Source organism: Rhinopithecus roxellana, chromosome 13 (assembly GCF_007565055.1).
Source record: "Rhinopithecus roxellana isolate Shanxi Qingling chromosome 13, ASM756505v1, whole genome shotgun sequence".
NCBI classification, from domain to species: domain Eukaryota; kingdom Metazoa; phylum Chordata; class Mammalia; order Primates; family Cercopithecidae; genus Rhinopithecus; species Rhinopithecus roxellana.
Window position 1 is genome coordinate 48,686,686 of NC_044561.1, and position 25,985 is coordinate 48,712,670.

At 48.0% G+C, this 25,985-nt stretch overlaps 1 protein-coding gene across 2 annotated transcripts in view; it reads left to right on the top strand.

Moving 5' to 3' along the window:
- Positions 1-1,582: 1,582 nt before the first annotated feature.
- The window catches only part of IFNGR2 (interferon gamma receptor 2), a 38,213-nt gene continuing 13,810 nt past the window's right edge, over positions 1,583-25,985 (top strand). The window contains exons 1-3 of one of the 2 annotated variants that reach the window (XM_030914205.1): positions 1,583-2,459; positions 14,451-14,583; positions 21,486-21,691. In XM_030914205.1, coding sequence (XP_030770065.1) covers positions 2,387-2,459; positions 14,451-14,583; positions 21,486-21,691 — 412 coding nt within the window. In that variant the 5' untranslated portion in view covers positions 1,583-2,386. Of the gene's footprint in view, positions 2,460-9,376; positions 9,529-14,450; positions 14,584-21,485; positions 21,692-25,985 lie in introns of those variants that run through there. The other variant, XM_030914204.1, reaches the window with a different exon arrangement.

The following is a 25,985-nucleotide window of genomic DNA, read 5'->3' on the forward strand; positions in this document are numbered from 1 at the left end:
TCCCAAGTAGCTGGGATTACAGGCACATGCCACCACACCTGGCTAATTTTTGTATTTTTAGTAGAGACGGGTTTCACCATGTTGGCCAGGCTGGTCTTGAACTCCCGACCTCAGGTGATCCACCTGGCTCAGCCTCTCAAAGCGTTGGGATTACAGGCGTGAGCCACCGCACCCAGCCATCAAAGATGTAACCTTGAAGCAAACTGCAGAAGCCTTTTTCCTTAGCCTTAAAATGGGCTCCACGTCCCTCCCTTCTTCACAGTATCAACTCCCTTCACATTTATGATCGTGTCTAGTTATGTGCCTTCTTAGAGGTTCCAGACACTAAGCTTGAGACAGACAGACCAAGCCTGGAGCTCCTGCTACAAAATTCCAGATATGACCTCAAAGCGTCTAATTAAGAATCCAGCCATTGTTGAGATGAAGCCAGCTCACGCTTTCAGTAGACTAGGACCCAAGACAGCCCCTGGAACAAGATAGACAGACATTGTACTTAGCATAATCCTTGCCTGACTTCCACATCGTTTTCCCTTTTTAAACCCTTGCCTTTCCCACTCCCCATACCTGACAATTCAAGGTGATTGCTTTGGGGATACGAATCCAACCACTTCCTCTTGCTAGCTTGGGAAATAAAATCACTTTCCACCACATCTCGCTCATGTTAATTAGACTCTGCAAGCAGCCAGCGACTGAACCAGCATTCGGTTACGTCCCCTGAGGCAGATGACACTTGCGAGATCCCATAACCGATTTCTTGTTAGTATGTTGGCATTTTTCCCCCAGTCGTTTTCTTTTAATTTTATTTATTTGTTTGAAAATGGAATCCTTCTTGCAATCATGTCATTTTCAGTGCTTTTTTTTTTTTTTTTGAGACGGAGTCTCGGTCTGTCACCCAGGCTGGGGTGCAGTGGCGCCCTCTCCGCTCACTGCAACCTCCACCTCCCGGGTTCAAGCGATTCTCCTGCTTCAGCCCTCCGAGTAGCTGGGATTACAGGCGACTGCCACCACGCCAGACTAATTTTTGTATTTTTAGTAGAGACGGGTTTCAGTCATGTCGGCCAGGCTGGTCTCCAACTCCTGGCCTCATGGGATCCACCCGCCTCGGCCTCCTAAAGTGCTGGGATTATAGGCTCAGTGAGCCACCAAGCCTGGCATCAGTGCATCATTTTGAAGTGATTCCAAATTATCGCCCGCTTTTTTCATGTAACATATAAATACATCTCTATATCTGGAAATATCCAATGCATAATTCAATTGTCTGCTAGGTATTTCATCACATATTTTTACGTGCGTGGCCAATTTCAAAAGAGTTCACAAGGAGGAAATACAAGAATGTGGGAAGAGCAAAATAACAGCTCTATGTTGCAAAACCCATTTTTGCTAACATGTCCAGTGGGCTCCCAGAACGACTTATTTTTAAATTCTTGGTCTCCCCGCACCGCGTCCCTCCTTTGCTGCGCTAGCTTTATGACGCATCTTGGAAGAACAGGGCAGATTTAAAACCCTCTCCCAATAGGCGTCAGACTGGACATGGTGCAGTTTCGGGCTGGGGAGCGGGCCTGCGGCTGCCCAGCTGCTAAAGGACTTCCTCCTCGTGCACCGCGGCCGGCTCCTGGGCAAACCCCACGCCGTTTCGAAAGGCTGGAAGTTTCTGTCTCTCTCTCCCCCTGCTCAGAGCCCATTCGCCCCCAGAGCCCCACCTCCTCCTTCACTGGGCCCTTTCTAACTCCTTCCCCTTAAAACCCTTTTCAAAAGGGGGTTGACGGGAGGCGGAGGTTGCAGTGAGCGGAGATCGCGCCACAGCACTCCAGCCTGGTGACTCCGTCTCAAAAAAAAGCGGGGGGCAGGGGAGGGCTGAAAGCTTAATATGTACTTTGGGGGCTATTAAAGCAAACATTTCGACTAAAGGGGCGAATCCTCGAATTGCGCGATCAAGCACCCAAGAGGAGATGTGAGGTTGGGTCAAGAGGGGTGGGGGCTCCAGTGAACGCCCGGAGGCCTGGGCCGAAGTCTTGCGGGGCCGTTCCGGAAGGATCGCGGCCCCCGAAGGTGGGCATCCCGCGGGGCTCCAGTCTCCAGGACGTTCCGGGAGGCTCCGCGCTCCTGTAGGCCGGCTGCGTGGGGTCCCAGCGCTGCCGCCGCAGAGGCCCCCGGGCCGCCGTTCCTGGAGTGGGAAAGTCCCGCGCGGGGGCGGGGCGGGGGCGGGGCGGGGCGCTGGAAGCCGGGCAGGGTCCCCTCCGCCTGGACGCCCCGCAGCCGCTCGGGAAGAGGCGGGCCCTGCGCGCCCTGCGCTCGCCATGGCGGTCCCGGCGGCGACGTGAGCTGCTCCGAGGACCCCGAGCGGGGCCCCGGCTGCCACCTGAGCCGCCGCCGAGCGCCCGGGGCCATGCGACCGACGCGGCTGTGGCCGCTGCTGCTGCTGCTCGGAGTCTTCGCCGCCGCCGCCGCGCCCGCGTCAGGTCAGCCGGGCCTGGGCCTTCGCGGCGGGACGCGGGCGCAGCCGCAGCATGTGGGGGCTGGGGGACTCCCGGATCGGGGGATGGGGGAAATCTGCGGGGTGCTCAGATTGGGTGGGAATCTGTGGGGTGCTCCTGGTGGGTGGGATCTGCGGGGTGCTCAGATCGGGTGGGAAACTGCGGGGTGCCCAGGGCCAGAGAGGCCCGCGGGGAGCCCGCAACGGGGCTGGGGTGGGCGGCCAGGAGTTCCAGACAGGAGCTGGAAGACGGTAGGGCACCCCTCCTGGCGTCCTGGCCGCCGGGACACCCCTCTCCTGGAGGGGACACTCGCTGCCCCTCCGTGAAGCCGGCACCCTCGGCTGTGCCACCTCCCCTACCGGCACGCCAGCACCGGGAAAGCCAGCGTGGCCAGAGTCTCCGAATTTCTCGGAATGAACAGCAGCACCACATTGAATCCAGGGCTTGGGCAGGGGCTGCCTCTGCTGGCCACGGGTTCTGCAGCCTGGCCAGACCGCGCTTAGTCCCCGCCTGGAGTGCCTCTCGAAGGCCTGGCTGGCAGCTAGACTCAGTCCCTTTTAGAAGCAGCGGTGGAGCAAGGACCAGCGTCTTGGACAGGTGACCCAGACACAATTCCGACTTTGGCCGAGGGCATATTTGACACTGGGTATGAAATCCAGACAGTTCACACGGTCACAGAGATGGGGCAGCAGCATTCAGGCAGGGCTCAGAACTGTCCGGGTTCCTTCAGTGTTGGGGCGGAAGAAGAAAAGTGTCAACTGAGCCAGGCATTGATTGATCGATCGATCGATTGATTGATTGAAACAGGGTGTGGCTCTGTCGTCCAGGCTGGAGTGCATTGGCAGCATCTCAGCTACTGCAGCCTCCGCCTCTTGTGCTCAAGTGATCCTTCCACCTCAGCCTCCCTAGGAGGTGGGATTATTGGCCACGCCTGGCCAATTTTTGTATTTTTTGTAGAGAGGAGGTCTCGCTAAGTTGCCCAGGCTGGTCTTGAACTCCTGGACTCCAGCAATCTGCCGCCTCGGCATCTGAAAGCGCTGGGATTACAGGCTTGAGGCACCGTGCCCAGCTGAGCCAGGCTTTTAAAACCGGTTCTGTACCCACCCAGAGAGCTTCTTACCTGGCAGCCTCCTTAACCTCTGACACCAACTGACCACGCTTATGAGCCAAACATAAAAACCAAAAGAAGGCCGGTCGTGGTGGCTCATGCCTGTAATCCCAGCACTTTGGGAGGCTGAGGCAGGATCATGAGGTCAGGAGTTCGAGACCAGCTTGACCAACATGGTGAAACCCCCATCTCTACTAAAAATACTTAGCTGGGCGTGGTAGCGCCGGCCTGTAATCCCAGCTACTCAGGAGGCTGAGGCTCAAACCCGAGAGGCAGAGGTTGCAGTGAGCCAAAATCTCGCCACCACACTCCTGCCTGGGCAACAGAGCAAGACTCTGTCTCAGGAAAAAAAAAAAAAAAAAAAAAAAGGAAAAGGGGGAAAGACCTTAATGACAAATATGTGGTTAGAATATTCTTGTGTATGTATCTGCATTTGTTTTGCTGGGTTCTTTCCCATGGGGAGAGTGCTATCATAGGTTGGACAGCCCTTAGACAGTCTTGAGAACTTAGAAGATTCTTCCCATTTGATAACGTTGTGTTGGGGGTTTGTTTCTTCTACCGGCATTCCTTCCAACGGCCCATAAGTTCCGTATCGCCTTGATCTGGGGTGCCTTGCATTTGAGGAAATTATTAACTGCTTTTCCATGGCAGTCAGATAGATGGGTTCAAATCCTGACTCCACTTCCACTCGGCTTCAAGTCTAGAGCAACCTGTGTGTGCCCCCTCCCTAGGCCTCCTAATGAGAGTTGATGATTGCCCTAGTGTGAGATGAGCAGGCGAGTGACTTCATACCAGAGAGGAGTGACTAGTGGTGATCTGTGGACTGTTGGTGATTTACCTGTAATGAGTCCAGAGGTTGAAAGATACATTTAGAAACTTTACAGTTTGACGTTGCCCCAACATCCAGGTGCCTGTCCATCTTGCTAACGATTAACTTTTATTGTATTCTACAAAAGTTTTGGTCTGTGTGAGACATTGCAAAAAAAAAAAAAAAAATGAGCCGGGCTCGGTGGCTCACACCTGTAATCCTAGCACTGGGAGGCCGAGGCGGGTGGGTCACCTGAGGTCAGGACTTCAAGACCAGGCTGATCACCATGATGAAACCCCATCTCTACCGAAAATACAAATATTAGCAGGGTGTGGTGGTACACACCTGTGTCCTAGCTACTTGGGAGGCTGAGGCAGGAGAATCACTTAAACTCAGGAGGCAAAGGTGCAGTAAGCTGAGATCACGCCACTGCACCCAGCCTGGGCGACAAGAGCAAGACTGCATCTCAAAAAAAAACCAAAAACAAACAAAAGAAAACTGGCTCTGTTGCTCCTTTGAAAAGTAGTAGCAGCTGAGCACAGTGGGCCACACCTGTAATCCCATTGTGTCCAAAATTGGTGGGTTCTTGGGCTCCCTGACTTCGAAAATGAAGCCGCAGACCCTTGCAGTGTGTGTTACAGTTCTTAAAGATGGTGTCTGGAGTTTGTTCCTTCTCGTGTTGGGACATGTTTGGAGTTTCTTCCTTCTGGTGGGTTCGTGGTCTCGCTGGCTTCAGGAGTGAAGCTATAGACCTTTGTGGTGGGCGATACAGCTTTTAAGGTGGCACATCTGGAGTTGTTCATTCCTCCCAGTGGGTTCATGGTCTTAGCTGGCCTCAGGAGAAGACCTGCAGACCTTTGTGGTGAGTGTTACAGCTCATAAACGCGATGAACCCAAGGAGTGAGCAGTAGCAAAATTTATTGCAAAAAAAACAAAAGAACAAGCTTTCCACACATTGTGGAAGGGGACCCCAGCAGGTTGTTGCTGCAGATTGGGACAGTCTGCTTTTATTCCCTTATCTGGCCCCACCCACATCCTGCTGAGTGGTCCATTTTACAGAGTGCTGATTGGTACATTTTACAGAGAGCTGATTGGTTCGTTTTGACAGGGGGCTGATTGGTGTGTTTATAATCCCTGAGCTAGACACAGAGTGCTGATTGGTGCATTTACAATCCTCTAGCTAGACATAAAAGTTCTCCAAGTTCTCCCCAGATTAACTAGACACAGAGCACTGATTGGTGTGTTTACAAACCTTGAGCTAGACACAGGATGCTGATTGGTGTGTTTACAAACCTTGAGGTAGACACAGAGTGCTGATTGGTGTATTTACAATCCTTTAGCTAGACATAACAGTTCTCCAAGTTCCCACTAGATTAGCTGCAGAGGACTGATTGGTGTTATTTACAAACCTTGAGCTAGACACAGGGTGCTGATTGGTGTGCTATAATCCTTGAGCTAGACACAGAGTGCTGACTGGTATGTTTACAATCCTTTAGCTAGACACAGAGTGCTGATTGGTGTATTTACAATCCCTTTGTAAATACAAAGGGAGAAAAGTTCTCCAAGTCCCCACTAGATTAGCTAGATACAGAGCACTGATTGGTGCATTTACAAACCTTGAGCTAGACACAGAGTGCTGATTGGTGTATTTACAATCCCTTTAGCTAGACATAAAGGTTCTCCAAGTCCCGGCTAGACCCAGGAGCCCAGCTGGCTTCACCTAGTGGATCCCACAGCAGGGCCACAGGCGAGCTGCCTGCCAGTCCTGTGCCGTGCACCCCCCCCCCCACACTCCTCAGCCCTTGAGGGGTTGATGGGAGGGGGCGCCACGGAGCAGGGTACAGCGCTCTTCCGGGAGGCTCGGCCGGGCAGGAGCCCACGGCTTCGGGGAGGCCCGGGCATGGCGGGCTGCAGGTCTGCAGCCCTGCCTCGTGCGGGGCGAGGCAGCTGAGGCCCGACGAGATTTCCAGCGCAGCGCCAACGTGCTGGCACTGCTGGGGGACCCAGCACACCCTCCACAGCTGCTGGCCCAGGTGCTAAGCTCCTCACTGCCCGGCACCGGCAGCGCCAGCGGCTGCTCCAAGTGCGACCCCGCGAGCTCACGCCTATCGGAACTCGCGCTGGCCCGCGAGCTCCTTGCGCAGCCTCGGTTCCGGCCCGCGCCCCTCCCTCCACACCTCCCGGCAAGCAGAGGGAGCCGCCTCCGCCTCGGCCAGCCCAGAGAGGAGCTCCCACAGTGCAGCAGTGGGCTGAAGGGCTCCTCAAGCGCGACCAGAGTAAGCGCTGGGGCCCAGGAGGCGCTGAGAGCGAGCCAGGGCCGCCAGCACGTTGTCACCTCTCACCATCACTTTGGGAGGCAGAGGTGAGTGGATCACCTGAGGTCAGAAGTTCCAGACGAGACGAGCCTGGCCAATATGTTGAAAACCCTGTCTTTACTGAAACTACAAAAATTACCGGGGCATGGTAGTCGGCGTCTGTAATCCCAGCTACTTGGGAGGCTGAGGCAGGAGAGTCGCTTGAACCTGGGAGGCAGAGGTTGCAGTGAGCCAAGATCAGGCAACTGCACTCTAGCCTGGGCGGCAGAGCAAGACTCTGTCTCAAAAAAGAGAAAAAAGAAAAGAAAAGTAGTAGTGCTTTAAACTAATCTCTATTTTGCAACTATTTGAGCATTTTCATATTAAACAGCTTAAAAACACCTAATGTATATTTTCAAGAGAAACCCTTTTTAAGTGAAAACACAAAGTGAAAATATTCACAATGATTATATGGCAAATGGGTGGTAGAAAGGTTTTCACACTTTCCCATAACTTACCAGTGTAATTTTGAAATTGCTTTTATGGTCAGAGAAAAAAAAAGTGTTGGAAACTTTTCTTTTTTTTTTTTTTTTTTTTTGAGATAGTATCTCCATCGCTCAGGCTGCAGTGCAGTGGCATGATCACAGCTCACTGCAGCCTCAACCTCTCCGGCTTGAGCCTTCCTCCCACCTCAGCCTTCTGAGTAGCTGGGACTACGGGTGCACGCCATCATACCTGGCTAATTTTTGTATTTTTTTTAGAGATGGGGTTTCACCGTGTTTCCCAGGCGGGTCTTGAACTCCTGGGGTCAAGAGATCCACCTGCCTCAGCCTCCCAAAGTGCTAGGATTGTAGATGTGAACCCCCAGCCTGGCACTGGAAGCAAATTTTTAAAAGGGGGACATAGTATCTATCCCTTAGAGTTGTATAAGGGTAGAATATATAAAATATGGGACCTGAGGCAATTTGTAGCAATGCCCTGTTAAGTAGTGGCCATTTGCTCTAGGTAGAAAAATGTAACCAACAGCACAAGTGCAGTAAGTCAACTGACTGTTCAGCTAGTTACCTGAGTGTTGAGGAATTAAGGCTTCTATTTGTAATTGTAGCAGCTGCTGCAGACTTTTTCAGGGGATTGGGTATGTACTGTATCACAGAACTTTTTATCATTATTTGCTGACTTGAACAGCCAAAACTTCTCATATGCTTAGAGGCCACCGAGAAAGACAGTGTAAGTCCCCAGCAACTTAAAAATTCATTTCATATGAATGTCCACTGGGTACGATCCTGAGTGTTCATAATCTCAGCAAGTGAAAATATCATGTAGTTGGAATGCTTTTGCCACCTTTATAAATGATCATGATAGTAACATTTATTGGTCAGACGAGATGCCAAGTGCTTTATATACATTACCCCTCTTAATTTTCTCAGCCATTCTTTCAAACTAGGTTATATTTCCATTTTACTCCCTAGAAAGTCAACCGTTCTTGATAGGAAGAGCCAAATAATCTAGGTCAATAACTTCATGTCCAGTTTTTGTTGTTTTTGGGATGGAGTCTCGCTCTGTCGCCCAGGCTGGAATGCAGTGGCACGATCTTGGCTCACTGCAACCTCTGCCTCCCAGGTTCAAGCGATTCTCCTGCCTCAACCTCCCAAGTAGCTGGGACTATAGGCATCTGCCACCATGCCTTGCTAATTTTTATATTTTTAGTAGGGATGGGGTTTCACCATGTTGGCCAGGCTGGTCTCGAACTTCTGACCTCAAGTGATCCCCCCGGCCTCGGCCTCCCAAAGTGTTGGGATTACAGGCGTGAGCCTGGCCTAATATTTCTTGAAGAGAACAATTTCCTGGTTATGGCTGAGGAATCAGAAAATGCTTTTTTACTTCTCATCTGCAAGGTAATGGAGGTGGGATCAATGATGTTCACCTAATTGATTTTCATCATAATGCCCCCCCCATAGAAAGATCCTACAGGGTCAGTCCTTAATTATCAAGATTAAATGATTAATGTTAATTATATTTTATTTTATTATCTGTGTGTGATTTATGTTAATCAAACTATGCTGTTAAGACCCAGGATATCCTCCTATTTTTTTGTTTGCTTGTTTTTTGATACGGAGCTTTGCTCTTGTTGCCTAGGCTGGAGTGCAATGGCATGGTCTCGGCTCACTGCAACCTCCGCCTCCCAGGTTCAAGCGATTCTCCTGCCTCAGTTTCCCAAGTAGCTGTGATTACAGTTGTGCACCACCACACCCAGCTAATTTTTGTATTTTTAGTGGAGTTGGGGTTTCACCACATTGGTCAGGCTGGTCTTGAACTCCTGACCTCGAGTGATCCACCTGCCTCAACCTCCCAAAATGCTGGGATTACAGGCATGAGCTACTGCACCCAGCCCCTCCTATTCTTAAATATGCGTAATGTCTGAAATGCCTGAATCTTGGATAGATAGATCAAAGGTGGTGGGATGGGTCAGGAAGGCAGAGTTTGTTCATTCACCTCTTTACTCATTGTTAAATGGTCCTACTGTTTAGCCCTGAGTGTATAAAAATGATTAAGACAGTCAATGTATAGAATAGTCTACTTAGAGACATTGCCAGAATGTCTGTATTATCATACATACTATAATAGATACACATATACTGTATGCCATGATTTTTCAAAAGTACTAGAATAGAAATATTTTTAAATGTTATAGGACACTACTCATCAGGAAGAGTTGAGGAAAGTCCAACAGAGGAAGAACAAACTGAGCTGGGTTTTGAAGCATGGAGTTTCAGATTAAAGAAAAGAGGAAAAGGCCAGGCGTGGTGGCTCATACCTGTAATCCCAGTACTTTGGGAGGCCGAGGTAGGTGGATCACGAGGTCAGGAGTTCGAGACCAGCCTGGCCAAGATGGTGAAACCCTGTCTCTACTAAAAATACAAAAATTAACTAGGCGTGGTGGCAGGTGCCTGTAATCCCAGCTACTCGGGAGGCTGAGGCAGGAGAATTCCTTGAACCCAGGAGGTGGAGGTTACTGTGAGCCGAGTTCGTGCCACAGCACTCTAACCTGGGTGACCGAGCAAGACTCTATCTCAAAAAAAAAAAAAAAGAAGAAGAAGAAGTAGAAGAGGCTGGGCGCAGTTGCTCATGCCTGTAATCCTAGCACTTTGGGAGGCCAAGGCAGGTGGATCACGAGGTCAGGAGATTGAGACCATCCTGGCTAATATGGTGAAACCCCGTCTCTACTAAAAATACAAAAATTAGCCGAGCGTGGTGGCGGGCGCCTGTAGTCCCAGCTACTCAGGAGGCTGAGGCAGGGGAATCTCTTGAACCCGGGAGGCTGAGGTTGCAGTGAGCCAAGATGACGCCACTGCAACACAGCACTCCAGCCTGGGGGACAGAGCGAGACTCCGTCTCAAAAGAAAAAAAGAAGAAGAAATAAAATATACAAAACTGTGTAGGTCCAAAATAAAATAGGAGAGAGTGTATGGTATTTTAGGGAGTGGTGATGATTAATCTGTTTGAGATAAGATCTTACAGGATTTTCAACTTACTCAAGTCTGAACTCTACCCTCTATGCCAGGACTTGGCAAACTTTTTCTGTAAAGAACTAGACAGTATGCACTCAGGTGGTTATAGAAGTTTGATTAAATGCCTGCTTTCTCAATTAGATATGGCATTTGAGACTCTGCCTAGGGAGAGTGCTTAGGTCATGCTTATATGTGAAAATGTGTAGTTATTTTTTCCTCTTGCTCTCGCACATGCCCCTTGTTTTCCTAAGCTGAGGTTTTGAAAATGAAATTTTGACAGTTGAGTGAAAATGCCCTCTATAAGCACATGTATTTCCTTCTTTAAAGAACTCCCTCTCAGGAATAAGAATAATTGTTCTCTACTGTATTGTAAGACTTGGGGTTTGACCATGAACGCATTAGTCCAGTTCTATAAGCTTCATTTTTTTCGTTGGTAGTAGGGTCCATTTTGTGGGAGAACATACCAATAATTTCCTTGCCTTCAGGGAAGTTTAAGCTTATTAAAAGCAGTTACAGATATATTACAGATGTATTATTCAGGAAGTTTCTTGACAGGCAAGAAGGTTTAGCAAGTTCATTGTCTTAATTACAATAATTTTTTTTTTTTTTTTACATGGAGTCTCTCTCTGTCACCCAAGCTGGAGTGCGGTGGTGTGATCTCAGCTCACTGCAGCCTCCACCTCCCAGGTTCAAGTAAATTCTCTGCGTCAGCCTCCCGAGCAGCTTGGACTACAAGCACCCACCACCATGGCTGGCTAATTTTTGTATTTTTATTAGAGATGGGGTTTCACCATCTTGGCCAGGCTTGTCTTGAACTCCTGACCTCGTGGTGCACCCACCTCGGCCTCTCAAAGTGCTGAGATTATAGGCGTGAGCCACTGCAGCTGGCCTACAACAACATTTTTTTTTTTTTTTTTTTTTTTTGAGACAGAGTCTTGCTCTGTGGCCCACGCTGGAGTGCAGTGGCGTGATCTCAGCTCTTTGCAACCTCCGCCTGCTGGTTTCAAATGATTCTTGTGCTTCAGCCTCCCAAGTAGCTGGAATTGCAGGTGTGCACCACCATGCCTGTTGTAGTATTTTTAGTAGAGACAGGGTTTTGTTGTATTTTTAGTAGAGACGGGGTTTTGCCATGTTGGCCAGGCTGGTCTCAAACTCCTGAACTCAGGTGATCTGCCCACCTCAGCCTCCCAAAGTGCCAGGATTACAGGCATGAGCTACCATGCCAATCCAATTAGAGTAACTTTTTACATGTTGTATTTTTAAAACTCGTAACTTATAATCTAAAATTTATGCTCAGCACAGCTAACTTTGGAGACATACCAAGAATGGCCAAATTTAGATTTGATTTTTATTTGTTTACTTATTTTTAGAGATGGGGGGGTCTTGCTGTGTTGGCCAGGCTAGAGTGCAGTGGCTATTCACAGGCATGATCATAGTGCATACACTATAGCCTCGAACTCCTGGGCCCCAGTGATCCTCCCACCTCAGCCCCTTGAGCAGCTGGGACTACAGGTGCGCACCACCACGCCCAGCTAAATCTGGGTTGTGTGGAGTCACTAGGTTAGTGGTAATGTGTTACCGCAGTAAGGGGAACCTAATACAGGAAATAAAAGGAGTTGTCAGATTCTTTGAATACCCAGCCCTAAGCAGGCACTCACCCTGTTCCCAGAAAGAACCGGGTCCAGCTGTGTTTTCTAGTGGCCCAATAACAAGCAGCAGACAAACTAGGGAAAAAGTTTATTGCTGTAACGGGAAGGTCAGAGATAATTCCATCAGACCAACTCAAAGTGTTTGATTTTCTTAGTGCTTGCATAGGTTTGGGTTATGTGCCTATGTGCGGTATTGCACTTGCCAAAGTCTATGGGTAACTAATTTTGTTTCAACTAGAAAGTCAGGGGCCAAAAAAGTGCTTTCTAAGTCTAATCAAGCTGTGAGAGTGCCGGTACCTTCAAAGCCTGCTTCCTAAATTCTATTTAATGAGGACTGTGGTACCGGAGTGTTTATTTATTTATTTATTTTTGAGACGGAGTGCCACTCTGTCGCCCAGGCTGGAATGCAGTGGCACACTTGCTGCAACCTCCACCTCCTGGGTTCAAGTGATTCTCCTGCCTCCGTCTCCCAAGTAGCTGGGACTACAGGTGTGTGCCACCACGCCTGGCTAATTTTTCTCTTTTTAGTAAAGACGGGGTCTCACCATGTTGGCCAGGCTGGCCTTGAACTCCTGACCTTAGGTGGTCCACTATGTGGTGTCCCAAAGTGCTGGGATTACAGGTGTGGGCCACTGTGCCCGGCCAGGAGTGTTTATTTCTATCTTATCTTATTTACAGTTTGGTCCGGAGAGCTGCCTTAGACTCTCCAATAAATCTGTTCAAACAGCTGCCTCTGTTATCTTGACTTGCTCCAGTTTTGGGAGAAGCCTGTGTAGGACCTGTGTTTCATTTCTGGGTTTGATGTCTGGGCATCCGTTTCCCTGGGCTTAATTATTAGCTTACTGTGAAGGCACCGTTGTGGAAATTTCGCTGCGTAGTTAGGGTGCTATTCAGGTCTGTCTGTGTGACTGTCATGCAGGACTGTCTGTGTAACTGTGAGGGAGCATTGACCTGCCACAACCCCTCTCTGGAAGCAAGCATCCAGTCCCTGGCTGGCTTTGGGGATTCCTAGGTCATAGCAGCCACAGCATACCTGTTGGGCCTGCTTCTCACCAGGCAGCTTTACCTGTCTGTCTTTGGCCCAGGATGTCGTGAGGCCTGCTGTGTGTCAGGAGAAGTGTTGTTAGCTGGTTGGATGAAGGTCATCCAGAGCTCATAGGTGTGGAGGGGAAGGGCATCCTATAACTAAACAAATGGCCGCAGACTTGGCAATTCATCTTTCAGAAGAAGAGCCAGTGGTCAGGCTGTCAGCTGATCTCTTTGAGGTTGGGTGCATTTACCGAAAATGTGTGGCTTGAATTTCCTCCTTTGAATTTTGGAACAGCATGTTTTTCAAACCTTTCATCCACCTTCTGGGCGTTGCTTATTAATCTTTTTGGTTAAAAGTCTTATCTTGATCATGTTTTCTTTCTAAGACAAAAGGCTCCCTGTGAAGTACCTGCTTGGGGAAGGGAGAGGTGGTAGTTGTTTCTTCTAGGTCACCCCAAAGAGAGGGATTCTGATATTGGTGGTGTTTCCAGGGGAGTATATTCTTTCTCTGTTTATTGTCCCCTAACCTTTTTTTTTGTTTTTTTTTTGAGACTGAGTCTCGCTGTGTCGCCCAGCCTGGAGTGCAGTGGCGTGATCTCGGCTCCCTGCAACCTCTGCCTCCTGGGTTCAAGCGATTCTCCTGCCTCAGCCTCCTGAGTAGCTGGGAGTACAGGCGCTCACCACCGCATCTGGCTAACTTTTATATTTTTAGTAGAGACAGGGTTTCGCCATGTTGCCCACACTGGTCTCGAACTCCTGACCTCAAGTGATCTGCCTTCCTTGGCCTCCCACAGTGCTGAGATTACAGGTGTGAGCCACCATGCTCTGCGGTATTGTCCTCTAACTTTCATGTGCATGAGAAGTAGCTGGAAAGCTTGTTTAAAATGCAGATTTCCTGGCCTGGGGTGGGGCCTGGGGACCTGCATTTTAACCAGCACCCCAATGATTGTAATGCTAGGGGTCCTTGAGAAACACAGCAACTCTGATGGTGCCCAGAAATCGGCGTTCCTTGCCCTCCCCTGCACCTTGGGCTTTGCGTACCTGATTTAGGGTGTTTGTGCATGTGTAGTGTGGGCATGTGTGCACGGTTTTGTGCACATTTGCCAGACACTCCGTTGGTACTAAATCTGAAGCTAATGTGTGTCACATGACTACCACTTTAACCTTCCCCACAGCCCTCCGGGTGTATCATTATTGACCCCTTATTCCTGAAAAAGAAACTCAAGCTGAGACAGGTGAAGTGACCTGCCCCGAGCCCAATGCATTTACTAATAGTAGAACTGGGACCCAGTCCGGCCAGACTCCAGGGTCCAGGACCTGTTCATAACAACTGCGACCCACAGGTGGAAAGGTTGCCCCAGGCGCCTCTTCTTTTTGCGCTGCCTGTACCAGTAGGGCCATCTTTGTAGCCAAAAGTCGGGGGTGTGGGACCATGCTCAGGGGTACCTGGTAATGCCATTTCTGCACTCTGACAAAAACTGAGTTTATGAATGACTTAGGTAATGTGCATTGAAACGTTTTTGTAATTATTTCCCTCTCTCTCCTCCCCTCCCCGCTCTTTTTCTCTGTCCCCCTAAAGACCCTCTTTCCCAGCTGCCCACTCCTCAGCACCCGAAGATTCGCCTGTACAACGCAGAGCAGGTCCTGAGTTGGGAGCCAGTGGCCCTGAGCAATAGCACAAGGCCTGTTGTCTACCGAGTGCAGTTTAAATAGTAAGCCGGTATTTCTGTTGGATCCTTGCTGGGAGCTGTGGGGGCATCGTGGGGAACCCTAGGGCCACATACTAGTTCCTGCCTCTGTGCAGGGTTTGTTACTAAACCCATGGGAAACACATCTTTCTTGGAGCTTGTAAAATCTCTGAGGACAGAGGTTTCACAACCTCCCACTCATCTGAAGGCTTAAACTACACTGGCGGTCAGGACTCTGCTGTCTAAGCACACAGGTTCTTGCTTTGGTGGAAAGTTTATTCTTTTGCTGGTTTCGGGAGAAGGGTTGTAAAAATAGGCTTCCGCCATGGAAGAGCAGGAGGCAGCTTTTAGCCTTCATCTTCGGGCTTAAAAACCAGATTGAGGCCGGGCGCGGTGGCTCACGCCTGTAATCCCAGCACTATGGAAGGCCGAGGCGGGCGGATCACAAGGTCAGGAGATCGAGACCACGGTGAAACCCCGTCTCTACTAAAAAAAAAATACAAAAAATTAGCCGGGCGTGGTGGCGGCGCCTGTAGTCCCAGCTACTCGGAGGCTGAGGCAGGAGAATGGCCTGAACCCGGGAGGCGGGGCTTGCAGTGAGCCGAGATGGCACCACTGCACTCCAGCCTGGGCAACAGAGCGAGACTCTGCCTCAAAAAAAAAAAAAAAAAAAAAACAACAGATTGATTTAACCTTATAGACCAAATATGGCCTGATCAGAAATTTGTTTTGTTAATTACAATGAATTCTCAGTTTCTCAAGTGGTTTTCCATTTTGTATATTATCCTGGCTCCTTCATCTGTCTCTTGCCTCTTCAAGCTTTTGCAGAATTAGCCATCACCTGATTTGCAATATAAATACATATAGAAAGAGGGCAAAGTCCATGTCCTATGTTATTTTTTGTTTACATTGTTAAGTAAATTAATTGAAGAGTAAGGTGAAGTTTTTGGCTAAGCCATTTTGTACTATTTGGTAAACCAAATGTAAAGACATGATGATGTCCAGTGCTTGGGAGATGGGATTGGTTCATATGTGTTCACCTGATGCTGTTTGCAGTATCAATTAGCATAGCCCTTTCAGAGAGTGATTCTACCAGACATTTGAAGTCATGGAAATGTCCATAGTAGTTTTCCAATGTGTGTGTGTGTGTTTGTGTGTGTGTGTGTGTGTGTGTGTGTGTGTGTCTGTTGTTGTTTTGAAACAGAGTTTCCCTCTATCGCCCAGACTGGAGTGCAGTGGCATGATCTCAGCTCACTGCAACTTCCACCTCCTGGGTTCCAGTGGTTCTCATGCCTCCTGAGTAGCTGAGACTACAGGCATGAGCTACCACGGCTGGCTAATACGTATATTTTTAGTAGAGATGGGGTTTTGCCATATTGGCCGGGCACATCTCAAATTCCTGGCCTCAAGTGATCTGCCTGCCTGGGCCTCCCAAAGAGCTGGGATTGCAGGTGTGAGCCACCATGCCCAGCCTTCATAGCAGTTTTATCCTACACAGGTAATTCAACCCCCCATCAAAAAAAAAAGGGACAAAAACTATAATCATGAAGAGATACATGGGAGTGTATATTCATATCCATCAGTAGGAAAGTGACAAATTGTAGCCTGCTAACTTACGCTTGAACACTAAACCACAGACGGCCACTAGAAAGGATAATTAGATGTCATCTGTTAGAAATTACAACTCTGTAAATTTTGTCATGTATTTGTATTTTTTATTTCTTATTTTTGTTACTTAAAAAATTTTTTTTATTTACTTTCTACTGAAAAGTTACAAGTGGTGTGTATTTATTGTCAAGAATAGAAAGGGGCCGATCACGGTGGCTTACACCTGTAAAAGACTAGAAAAGTAGGTCAGGCGCAGTGGCTCACGCCTGTAATCCCAACACTTTGGGAGGCCGAGACGGGCGGATCGTGAGGTCAGGAGATTGAGACCATCCTGACTACCACGGTGAAACCCCATCTCTACTAAAAATACAAAAAATTAGCCAGGTGTGGTGGCGGGCACCTGTAGTCCCAGCTACTTGGGAGGCTGAGGCAGGAGAATGGCGTGAACCAGGGAGGCGGAGCTTGCAGTAAGCCAAGATCGCGCCACTGCACTCCAGCCTGGGCGACAGAGCAAGACTCCGTCTCAAAAAAACAAAGAAAAAAGAAGAGAAAAGTAATGTGGAAAAATGGCAGGCAATTGATTTGTTAGAGGAGTAGGTTTCCAGTTTTTTTGAGACAAAGTCTCTGTTGTCCAGGCTGTAGTGCAGTGGCACGATCTTGGCTGACTGCAACCTTCACCTCCCAGGTTCAAGCAATTCTCATACCTCAGCCTTCTGTGTAGCTGGGATTACAAGTGTGTGCCACCCCACCCAGTTCAGATAACTTCTTATTCTCTTTTTTTTTTTTTTTTTTTTGAGACAAGGTCTCATTCTGTCCCCCAGGCTGGAGTGCAGTGGCATGATCATGGCTCAGTGCAGCCTCAACTTCCTGAGCTCAAAAGATCCTCCCACTTCAGCCTCCTGAGTAGCTGGGACTATGGGCGCACGCCACTGTACCCAGCTAATTTTTAATTTTTTGAAGAGATGGAGTTTCGTCATGTTGCCCAGGCTGGCCTCGAACTCCTGGGCTCAAGTGATCCACCCACCTCAACCTCCCAAAGTGCTGGGATTACAGGAATGAGCCATCACATTGGCCTTTCTTATTCGTTTTTAAATGTCCGTTATAACAGTATTTGCTTGATAGAAACAGGTGCTAAAGTGAGGTTTGAGAGTTATCTCTAAATCACATTTATCTGTTCTTCCAGTAGTTATAAATAACCAACATTAACTCGCCTGTAATTAATGGAGCAATCCACCAGAACAGGCTACACAATTTGCAAAACCCAGTGCAAAATGAAAATGCGAGACCCCTATTCAAAGAGCATTAAAAATTTCAAGATAGCGACTGCAGAGCATCAAATGAAGTGCCTTTCTAAGAACGGGGCTTGATGTGAGCGCACAGGTCACGTGTCATGTCAGCATTCAGCAAACATAATACCCTATGGCTAAACAAGAAACTTGTGAGAGTCACGGCTGATGTATTGACTTCGCTTTTACAGCTGATTGATGGGCTTAGCATTCCTTGGCCTTGAACAGGGAAATATGTTTGCTGGTTTTCAGAGGAGATGCTTCTAAAAATAGAAGAAAACGTTATTGCATTAAAAAAAAAAAAAAACCTTTGATAGCGTTTCATATGATAAACTAACCTGTTTCACTTTGTCTTCTTTTCAAAAAGCATTTGGTAGATATTTTCTCAGGGATAAAGGTTGGTTTTATTTTATTTCTTATTTTTTGAAATTAATTAATTAATTTATTTAGAGACAGAGTCTCTGTCATCCAGGCTGGAGTGCAGTGGCGCAATCTTAGCTCACTGCAACTTTTGGCTCACTGCACCTCTGGCTCACTGCAACCTCCACCTCCTGGGTTCAAACGATTCTCCTGCCTCAGACTTCCAGGTAGCTGAGATTACAGGCACCCACCACCACACCCGGCTGATTTTTACATTTTTAGTAGAGACAGAGTTTCACCATGTTGGCCAGGCTGGTCTTGAACTCCTGACCTCAGGTGATCTGCCCGCCTAGCTTCCCAAAGTGCTGGGATTACAGGCGTGAGCCACCGCGCCTGTAGAGGTTGGTTTAGTAAAAGAAACATTAAGTTAGGATACGTGTGAATGTTCCTGTTAGAAGAAGGTGAAATTGCCGGGCGCGGTGGCTCACGCCTGTAATCCCAGCTCTCAGGGAGGCAGAGGCGGGAGGATAGCTTGAGCCCAGGAGTTCGAGACCTGCCTGGGTAATACAGCGAGACCCCGTTCTCCACAAAAAGGAAAAAAAAAAAAAAGACAAAAAAAAGAAGAAGGTGAAATTGAGGGTGATTTCTTTTTCTTTTTCAGTTTGTAGATTTGATAATGGAAGAGGACCTTTTGTTTTCAGATACTTTGTTTTAGGTACAAACATGTGTTTGGGACTTTTTATTAGTTTTGAGGCTTGTGAGCCTTAATTTTCCACCCTGTTTCTCTACAATAAAGCATTGCTATGATTAAAAATGAAGATGCCTTTGTTTTTTGACAGTCAGAGTAGCAAGACTGAAATTACATGGAACACTTTATGGGAGAATTTCAAGTCTAAATCATGGGTAGCAGACAGTGGCTGCAGGCTATTTGGCTCCCAGTGTTTAATTTTTTTGTCTTCAATTAGTTGACAGCATTAAGAAATCTGGATTTTTTCACTTAGAAAAAAAAATAATAAATAATAGGAAAAAAAAACAATCCTGGTTTTAGTTTTCCTTGAAAATGCAGACAGTCGGGCAGCAAGGCCCTTCCCAGGTCACGCCTCCTGGTCTACTGCCAGCCTCTCTCTCAGACCTGCCCAGCCCTGTCTTCTCAAACATTTGTTTTTCATTTTCTTCTGATTTTAATAGCAATCCATGTTCTTTATAGAAAATCTGGACAATCTAGAAAAGTAGAAAAAAATAAAATGAAAGTAACCTGTTGTTCTACACTCTAAGAATAATCACTATTCTCATTGTATTTTACTTTTTATTTTATCTTATTTGTTTATTTATTTATTTATTTATTTAAGACAGAGTCTTACTCTGTTGCCCAAGCTGGAGTGCAGTGGCGCAATCTCAGCTCACTGAAACCTCCCCCCCGGGTTCAAGTGATTCTCCTGCCTCAGCCTCCCGAGTAGCTGGGATTACAGGCGTCCGTCACCATGCCTGGCTAGTGTTTTTTGTATGTTTAGTAGAGATGTGGTTCTACTATGTTAGCTAGGCTGTTTTTGAACTCCTGACCTGAAGTGATCTGCCCACCTCGGCCTCCCAAAGTGCTGGGATTACAGGTGTGAGCCACTGCACCCAGCCACTATTCTCATTTTAGACGTTTTTTCTAAATTCATTCTCTTCGAAAATGTGTGTGTGTGTGCGTGTGTGTAAACCAAACTGGGGTCACACTTTTGGGGTCTCTTTCCTTTTTTTATTTTAATTTGCCATAGTTAAATGTGAGCATTTTTTCATGTGATTATTACTGTGTGGACATTGTATGTTTCATTATGTGACATATCACATGTGCTGTATTTAACTTTTCCCCACTCATGGGCGTAGACAGTTGGCAGTTGGTGCCTGTCCTAAGTCATGTCCTTGTACATGAATCATATCTGGTTATTTTCTTACACTTCTAGAAGAGAGGTTGCTGGCCCAAAGGGGATGGACTTATTTAACATTTTTGTGAGTGACCTCACAAAGGCTGGACATAGCTCTTGAGTCCCAGAGACAGGCTGAGCCTCGGCAGTGGCAGGGGTATGGAGGAGCAGGCCCCGCACTGCATTGGAGGAAGAGCCGTGCATGTTGCTCTTGGAGGAGGAGGAGCGGGGCGGTTAGAGGGTCTTTAAGTATCTGTCTGCCTTCAGAAAGAAACCACTCACCTCTTCCAGATCACGCCCCTCACCCCCCGCCTGAGAGGAGAGGCTCATGGTTTGCGATCCCTCTCCCCATTAGGGTCTGTCACCCTGGAGCTGGGTAGTAGGTATGTATTGCGAGTGTCTTCATGGAAGCCATGCATCTTGAAGTGGCTTTCATCTTGTCCCGTGCCACTTAAACGGAAGGTGCATTTTGGAGAGGGTCGGAGGTACAGTTAGAAGCATGTGTGGTACGTGAAAGCTGGTGGCCGTGGAGATACGGAGTGGTCTCTAGTCTCGTCTCCTGTCTCCCATGACCTTGCTTTCTGGGCCATAGTTGCTGTCCTAGAAGGGACACTATCCACAGCCCCTAATCAGGCTCCCAGCAGCCACCTCCTTGGCCTTTCTGAAGACTGTCACCTAAGGTAAAGAGGTCAGAGCTGGGGACTAGAGTCCTGTGTGGGGCTGGGAAAGGCACTGTCATTCACAAGGATGTGTGGCCATGTATTTGGCAAGATTTTCATATGGGTGAGACAAATCCTCTTTAAATGGGCAGCTATGGGGTGGAAAGAAGCTCCGCACCAGCAGGAAGCAGGACTGGAGTTTGTATTAATGCAGTTCCATTCCCAAAACATAGGCTACAGAGACTGAGTTTGAAGAATTAAAATCAGTTATAGGATAGAATGGGAGAAAATATTTGCAAATCATGTATCTGACAAGGGAACTGTATCCAGAATAGATAACGAACTCTTACAATTCAACAATTAAAAGACAAATAACCCAATTAAAAACCACAGCTGGGCACAGTGGATCACGCCTGTAGTCCCAGAACTTTGGGAGGCCAAGGAGGGAGGATTACTTGAGTCTGGGAGCTCAAGACCAGCCTGGGCAACATGGAGAGACCCCAGCTCTACAAAAAAATTAAAAATAAAAATAAAAGTAGCGACTGGGCACAGTGGCTCACGTTTATAATCTCAGCACTTTGGGAGGCCAAGGCAGGTGGATTACGTGAGGCCAGGAGTTTGAGACCAGCCTGGCCAACATAGTAAAACCCCGTCTCCACTAAAACTGTAAAAATTAGCCAGGCATGATGGTGCATGCCTGTAATTCCAGCACTTTGGGAGGCCAAGGCAGGTGGATCACTTGAGGTCAGGAGTTGGAGACCAGCCTGGCCGATATGGTGGCACCCCATCTCTACTAAAAATACAAAAATTAGCTGGGTATGGGGCTTGCACCTGTAGTTCCAGCTACTCGGGAGACTGAGGCACGAGAATCACTTGAACCCAGGAGGTGGAGGTTGCTGTGAGCTGAGATCGCACCACTGCACTTCAGCCTGGGTGACACAGCAAAACTCCATTTCAGAAAAAAAAAAAAAAAAAGGGTGGGGGGGAACTGTGGAGTATATATAAATTGTATCTCAATAAACCTGTGTTTTGAACAAAAGCTCTGGGGAAACTTACACATAAAGCAGAGGGAAGTCTGTGAATTGAAATCCTTTTTTCCTTCCCAGCACCGATAGTGAATGGTTCATGACCGACGTCATGTCCATAGGGGTGAATTGTACACAGATCACAGCAACAGAGTGTGACTTCACTGCCGCCAGCCCCTCAGCAGGCTTCCCAATGGATTTCAATGTCACTCTACGCCTTCGAGCTGAGCTGGGAGCACTCCATTCTGCCTGGGTGACAATGCCTTGGTTTCAACACTATCGGAATGGTAAGAGAACTTGGGTATGGAACTTCCTTTATACTTTCCAGGTTTTCTTCACTCACAGTATTGACTCTACACACCTCTGTCCTGCCTCTCATCCTAAATGACCAGCAGACAAAGGGATAGGATGGTCAAACCCACACTCTGACTTTGGAGTCTGATGCTAGGGGAGTATGATTTGCTAAACCATGGGTTGGCCAGCTACAGCCTGCAGGCCAAATCTGGCCCACCACTTGTTTTTGTAAATAAAGTTTTATTGGAACACACAGTTACATCCATTTTTTATTGTGTCTATGGCTGCTTTCACACGACAATGGTAGAGTAGTTGCAATAGCAACTGTTGAGCCTGCAAAGTCTAAATTTACTGCGGCTCTTTACTGAAAAAGTTTGCCAACCTCGTGCTAGAAGGGATGCTAGCATATGTGTCTGATCACCCTCACTTATTCTGATGCAACTTCTTTTATGTTGCAGAATAGGCACCTTGAATGGTGCCTGGCATGTAGTAGGTATTCAGGAAATATTTGTCGAATGACTGAGTGAACAAATGTGTCCACAGATATTGGAAGGAGACTGAAGAACCCTCAGATTCCAGTTCCTACATTTGTTGCTCCAGTAATTCATTTGTCACGTGGTCAGCCATGCCAGATGCTTCTTCCGTGTCTGGCTTATGCACACACAGGGCATGAAACTTACTTGGATCATGATTTAGACAAACTAACGTATAAGACAATTGAGAAAATATGATCACCGTCTAGATATTTGATATATAATGAAGAATTATTGTTGACTCATTTTCAGTGTTATAATGGTGTTTTGGTTATGATTTTTAAAGGGGGAGGTGTTCTGGTTAAGATGTTAGAGTTTATGTTATGTGTATTTTAACCAAAATAAAAAATTGGGCAAATAAAAAGGGTTCCTGCCAGGTGTGGTGGCTCACGTCTGTAATCTTGGCACTTTGGGAGGCTGAGGCAGGCAGATCACTTGAGGTCAGGAGTTTGAGACCAGCCTGGCCAACATGGTGAAACCCTGTCTCTACTAAAAACACAAAAATTAGCTGGCCTTGGTGGTGTGTGCCTGTAATCCCACCTACTTGAGAGGCCAAGGCGGGAGAATCACTTGAACCCGGGAGGCAGAGGTTGCAGTGAGCCAAGATCACGTCACTGCACTCCAACCTGAGCAACAGAGCAAGACTCTGTCTCAAAAAAACAAAATTAAAAATTAAAAAAAGTGTTCCTGTATTTCAGAGGTACATATTAAAATATTTGCAGATGAAGTGATGTGATGGCTGAGATTTGTTCAAAGAAATCAAAATAGGCTGGGCGCAGTGGCTCACACCTGTAATCCCAGCAGTTTGGGAGACCGAGGCAGGTGGATCACCTAAGGTTTGGAGTTTGAGACCAGCCTGGCCAACATGGTGAAATCCCATCTCTACTAAAAATACAAAAAATTAGCTGGGTGTGGTGGCAGGCGCCTGTAATCCCAGCTACTTGGGAGGCTAAAGCAGGAGAATCGCTTGAACCCGGGGGCAGAGGTTGCGGTGAGCTGAGATCGCACCATTGCACTCCAGTCTGGGCAACAAGAGCGAAACTCCGTCTCAAAAAGAAAAAAAAGAAAGAAAGAAGTCAAAATAATCCAAAGAGCAGGAGGGGCAAGGATGAAGTTTCCAGGCATAGAAGAAATAAAATTGGCTATAAGTTGACGGTTGATTCAGTTGGGTAATGAGTACATGAGTGTTCGTTATGATCTTCTCTCTACATTTTATTTATTTATTTATTTTTGAGACGGAGTCTTGCTCTGTCGCCCAGGCTGGAGTGCAGTGGCGCGATCTCCACTCACTGCAAGCTCGGCCTCCTGGGTTCACGCCATTCTCCTGCCTCAGCCTCCCGAGTAGCTGGGACTACAGGTACCCGCCACTGCGCCTGGCTAATTTTTTGTATTTTTAGTAGAGACGAGTTTTCACCATGTTAGCCAGGATGGTCTCGATCTCCTGACCTCATGATCCGCCTGCCTCAGCCTCCCAAAGTGCTGGGATTACAGGTGTGAGCCACCATGCCTGGCCAATCTTATACTTTCTATGTGTTTGAAATTTTCCGTAATAAAAAGTTTTTTTGTTGTTGTTGGGTTTTTTTGTGTTTTTGTTTTTGTTTTGAGATGGAGTCTCACTCTGTCACCCAGGCTGGAGTGCAGTGGCACGATCTCAGCTCACTGCAAGCTCCGCCTCCCGGGTTCCAGTGATTCTCCTCCCTCAGCCTCCCAAGTAGCTGGGACTACAGGTCTGTGCCACCATGCCTGGCTAATCCTGGCTAATTTTTTGTTTGTTTTTGTTGTTGTTGTTGTTGTTTTGAGACGGAGTCCCGCTCTGTTGCCCAGGCTGGAGTGCAGTGGCGCGATCTTGGCTCACTGCAAGCTCCACCTCCCAAGTTCACGCCATTCTCCTGCCTCAGTCTCCCGAGTAGCTGGGACTACAGGTGCCCACCACCATGCCCGGCTAATTTTCTGTATTTTTAGTAGAGACGGGGTGTCACCATGTTAGCCAGGATGTTCTTGATCTCCTGACCTCGTGATTCACCTGCCTCGGCCTCCCAGAGTGCTGGGAATACAGGTGTGAGCCACCATGCCCAGCCAATAAAAAGTTTTTCAGAGAGGCTCATGCCTGTGATCTTAGCCCCTTGGGAGGCTGAGATGGGAGGATTGCTTGAGCTCAGGAGTTCAAGATGAGCCTAGGGAACATAGCAAGACCCCATCTCTATTTTTTTTTTAAGTTAAAAAAAAAAAAAAATCAGTGGTTTGTGCTAGGTGACGTGAGGGATAGAAACAGAGAAGACCAGGCAGTCCTGCTGGCTCCTCGTCTGCTGTGGACAAGCCATTTGTCCTTGGGTACAGAACCACCCCCCATTTGAGCTATAAAGTGTCAAATAAGTGGGAATTAGGAGTATGAAGTAATGATGGGCACAGTGGCTCACCCCTGCAGTCCCAGCACTTTGGGAGGCTGAGGCAGGCAGATCATCTGAGGTCAGGAGTTCGAGACCAGCCTGGCTAACATGGTGAAACCCCCGTCTCTACTAAAAATGCAAAAGTTAGCTGGGTATGGTGGCGGATGCCTGTAATCCCAGCTACTGGGGAGGCTGAGGCATGAGAATCACTTAAGCCTGGAGGCTGAGGCAGGAGAATCTCTTGAACCTGGGAGGTGGAGGTTGCAGTGAGCCAAGATTACACCATTGCACTCCAGCCTGGGTGACAGAGCGAGGCTCCAACATTTAAAAAAAAAAAAGGAATGATAGTTACCACCACTGCCCAGGGATCGAGAGAAGGTAACAGAAGCAGGATGTATGGTGACATTGGGTCTGGTACCAGCCAGCTGCCCCTCCCAGCTGGAGTCAAGCACCCATGTTTCTGTTAGTTACTGGCTGGGTTGCTGTTCTTTGCCCGCGTGCTTGAAAAGTTTGACACAGTGGTGGTCTCACCTCATACCTGCCACTTTCACCTCTGCTAGTGGCGTTAGAATCAGTAATGGACATGAAGGAGGTTTACCAAGTGGAGGAGTGAGATGGTGGTTGGAGGGGGCGGGCGTTGGCATCACCCCCGCCTGGGTTCATATCCCAACTCTGCCATTTACTGGCTGTTACTGTGGGCAAATAGTGTCACCTCCTGGCTTCTGTTTCCTCATCCGAGAAATGGGGATAACCTTATTTGTTTTTTTGTTTTGTTTTTTTGAGGCGGTCTCACTCTGTCGCCCAGGCTGGAGTGCAGTGGAGCAATCTCAGCTCACTGCAACCTCTACCTCCAGGTTTAAGTGATTCTCGTGCCTCAGCCTCCCCAGTAGCTGGGATTACATGCGTGTGCCACCACACCCCAGTTAATTTTGTTTTTGTTTTGTGAGACAGTTTCACTCTTGTCACCCAGGCTGGAGTGCAGTGGCACGATCTCGGCTCACTGCAACCTCTGCCTCCCAGGTTCAAGTGATTCTCCTGCCTTAGCCTCCTGAGTAGCTGGGATTACAGGCACGCACCACCATGCCCAGCTAATTTTTTTTTTTTTTTTTTTTTGAGACAGAGTCTCGCTGTGTCGCCCAGGCTGCGGTGCAGTGGCGCGATTTTGGCTCACTGCAAACTCCGCCTCCCGGGTTCACGCCATTCTCCTGCCTCAGCCTCCCAAGTAGCTAGGACTACAGGTGCCCGCCACTGCTCCTGGCTAATTTTTTGTATTTTTAGTAGAAATGGCATTTCTGCATGTTGACCAGGCTGGTCTCAAACTCCTGACCTCAAGTGATCCGCCCACCTTGGCCTCCCAAAGTGCTGGG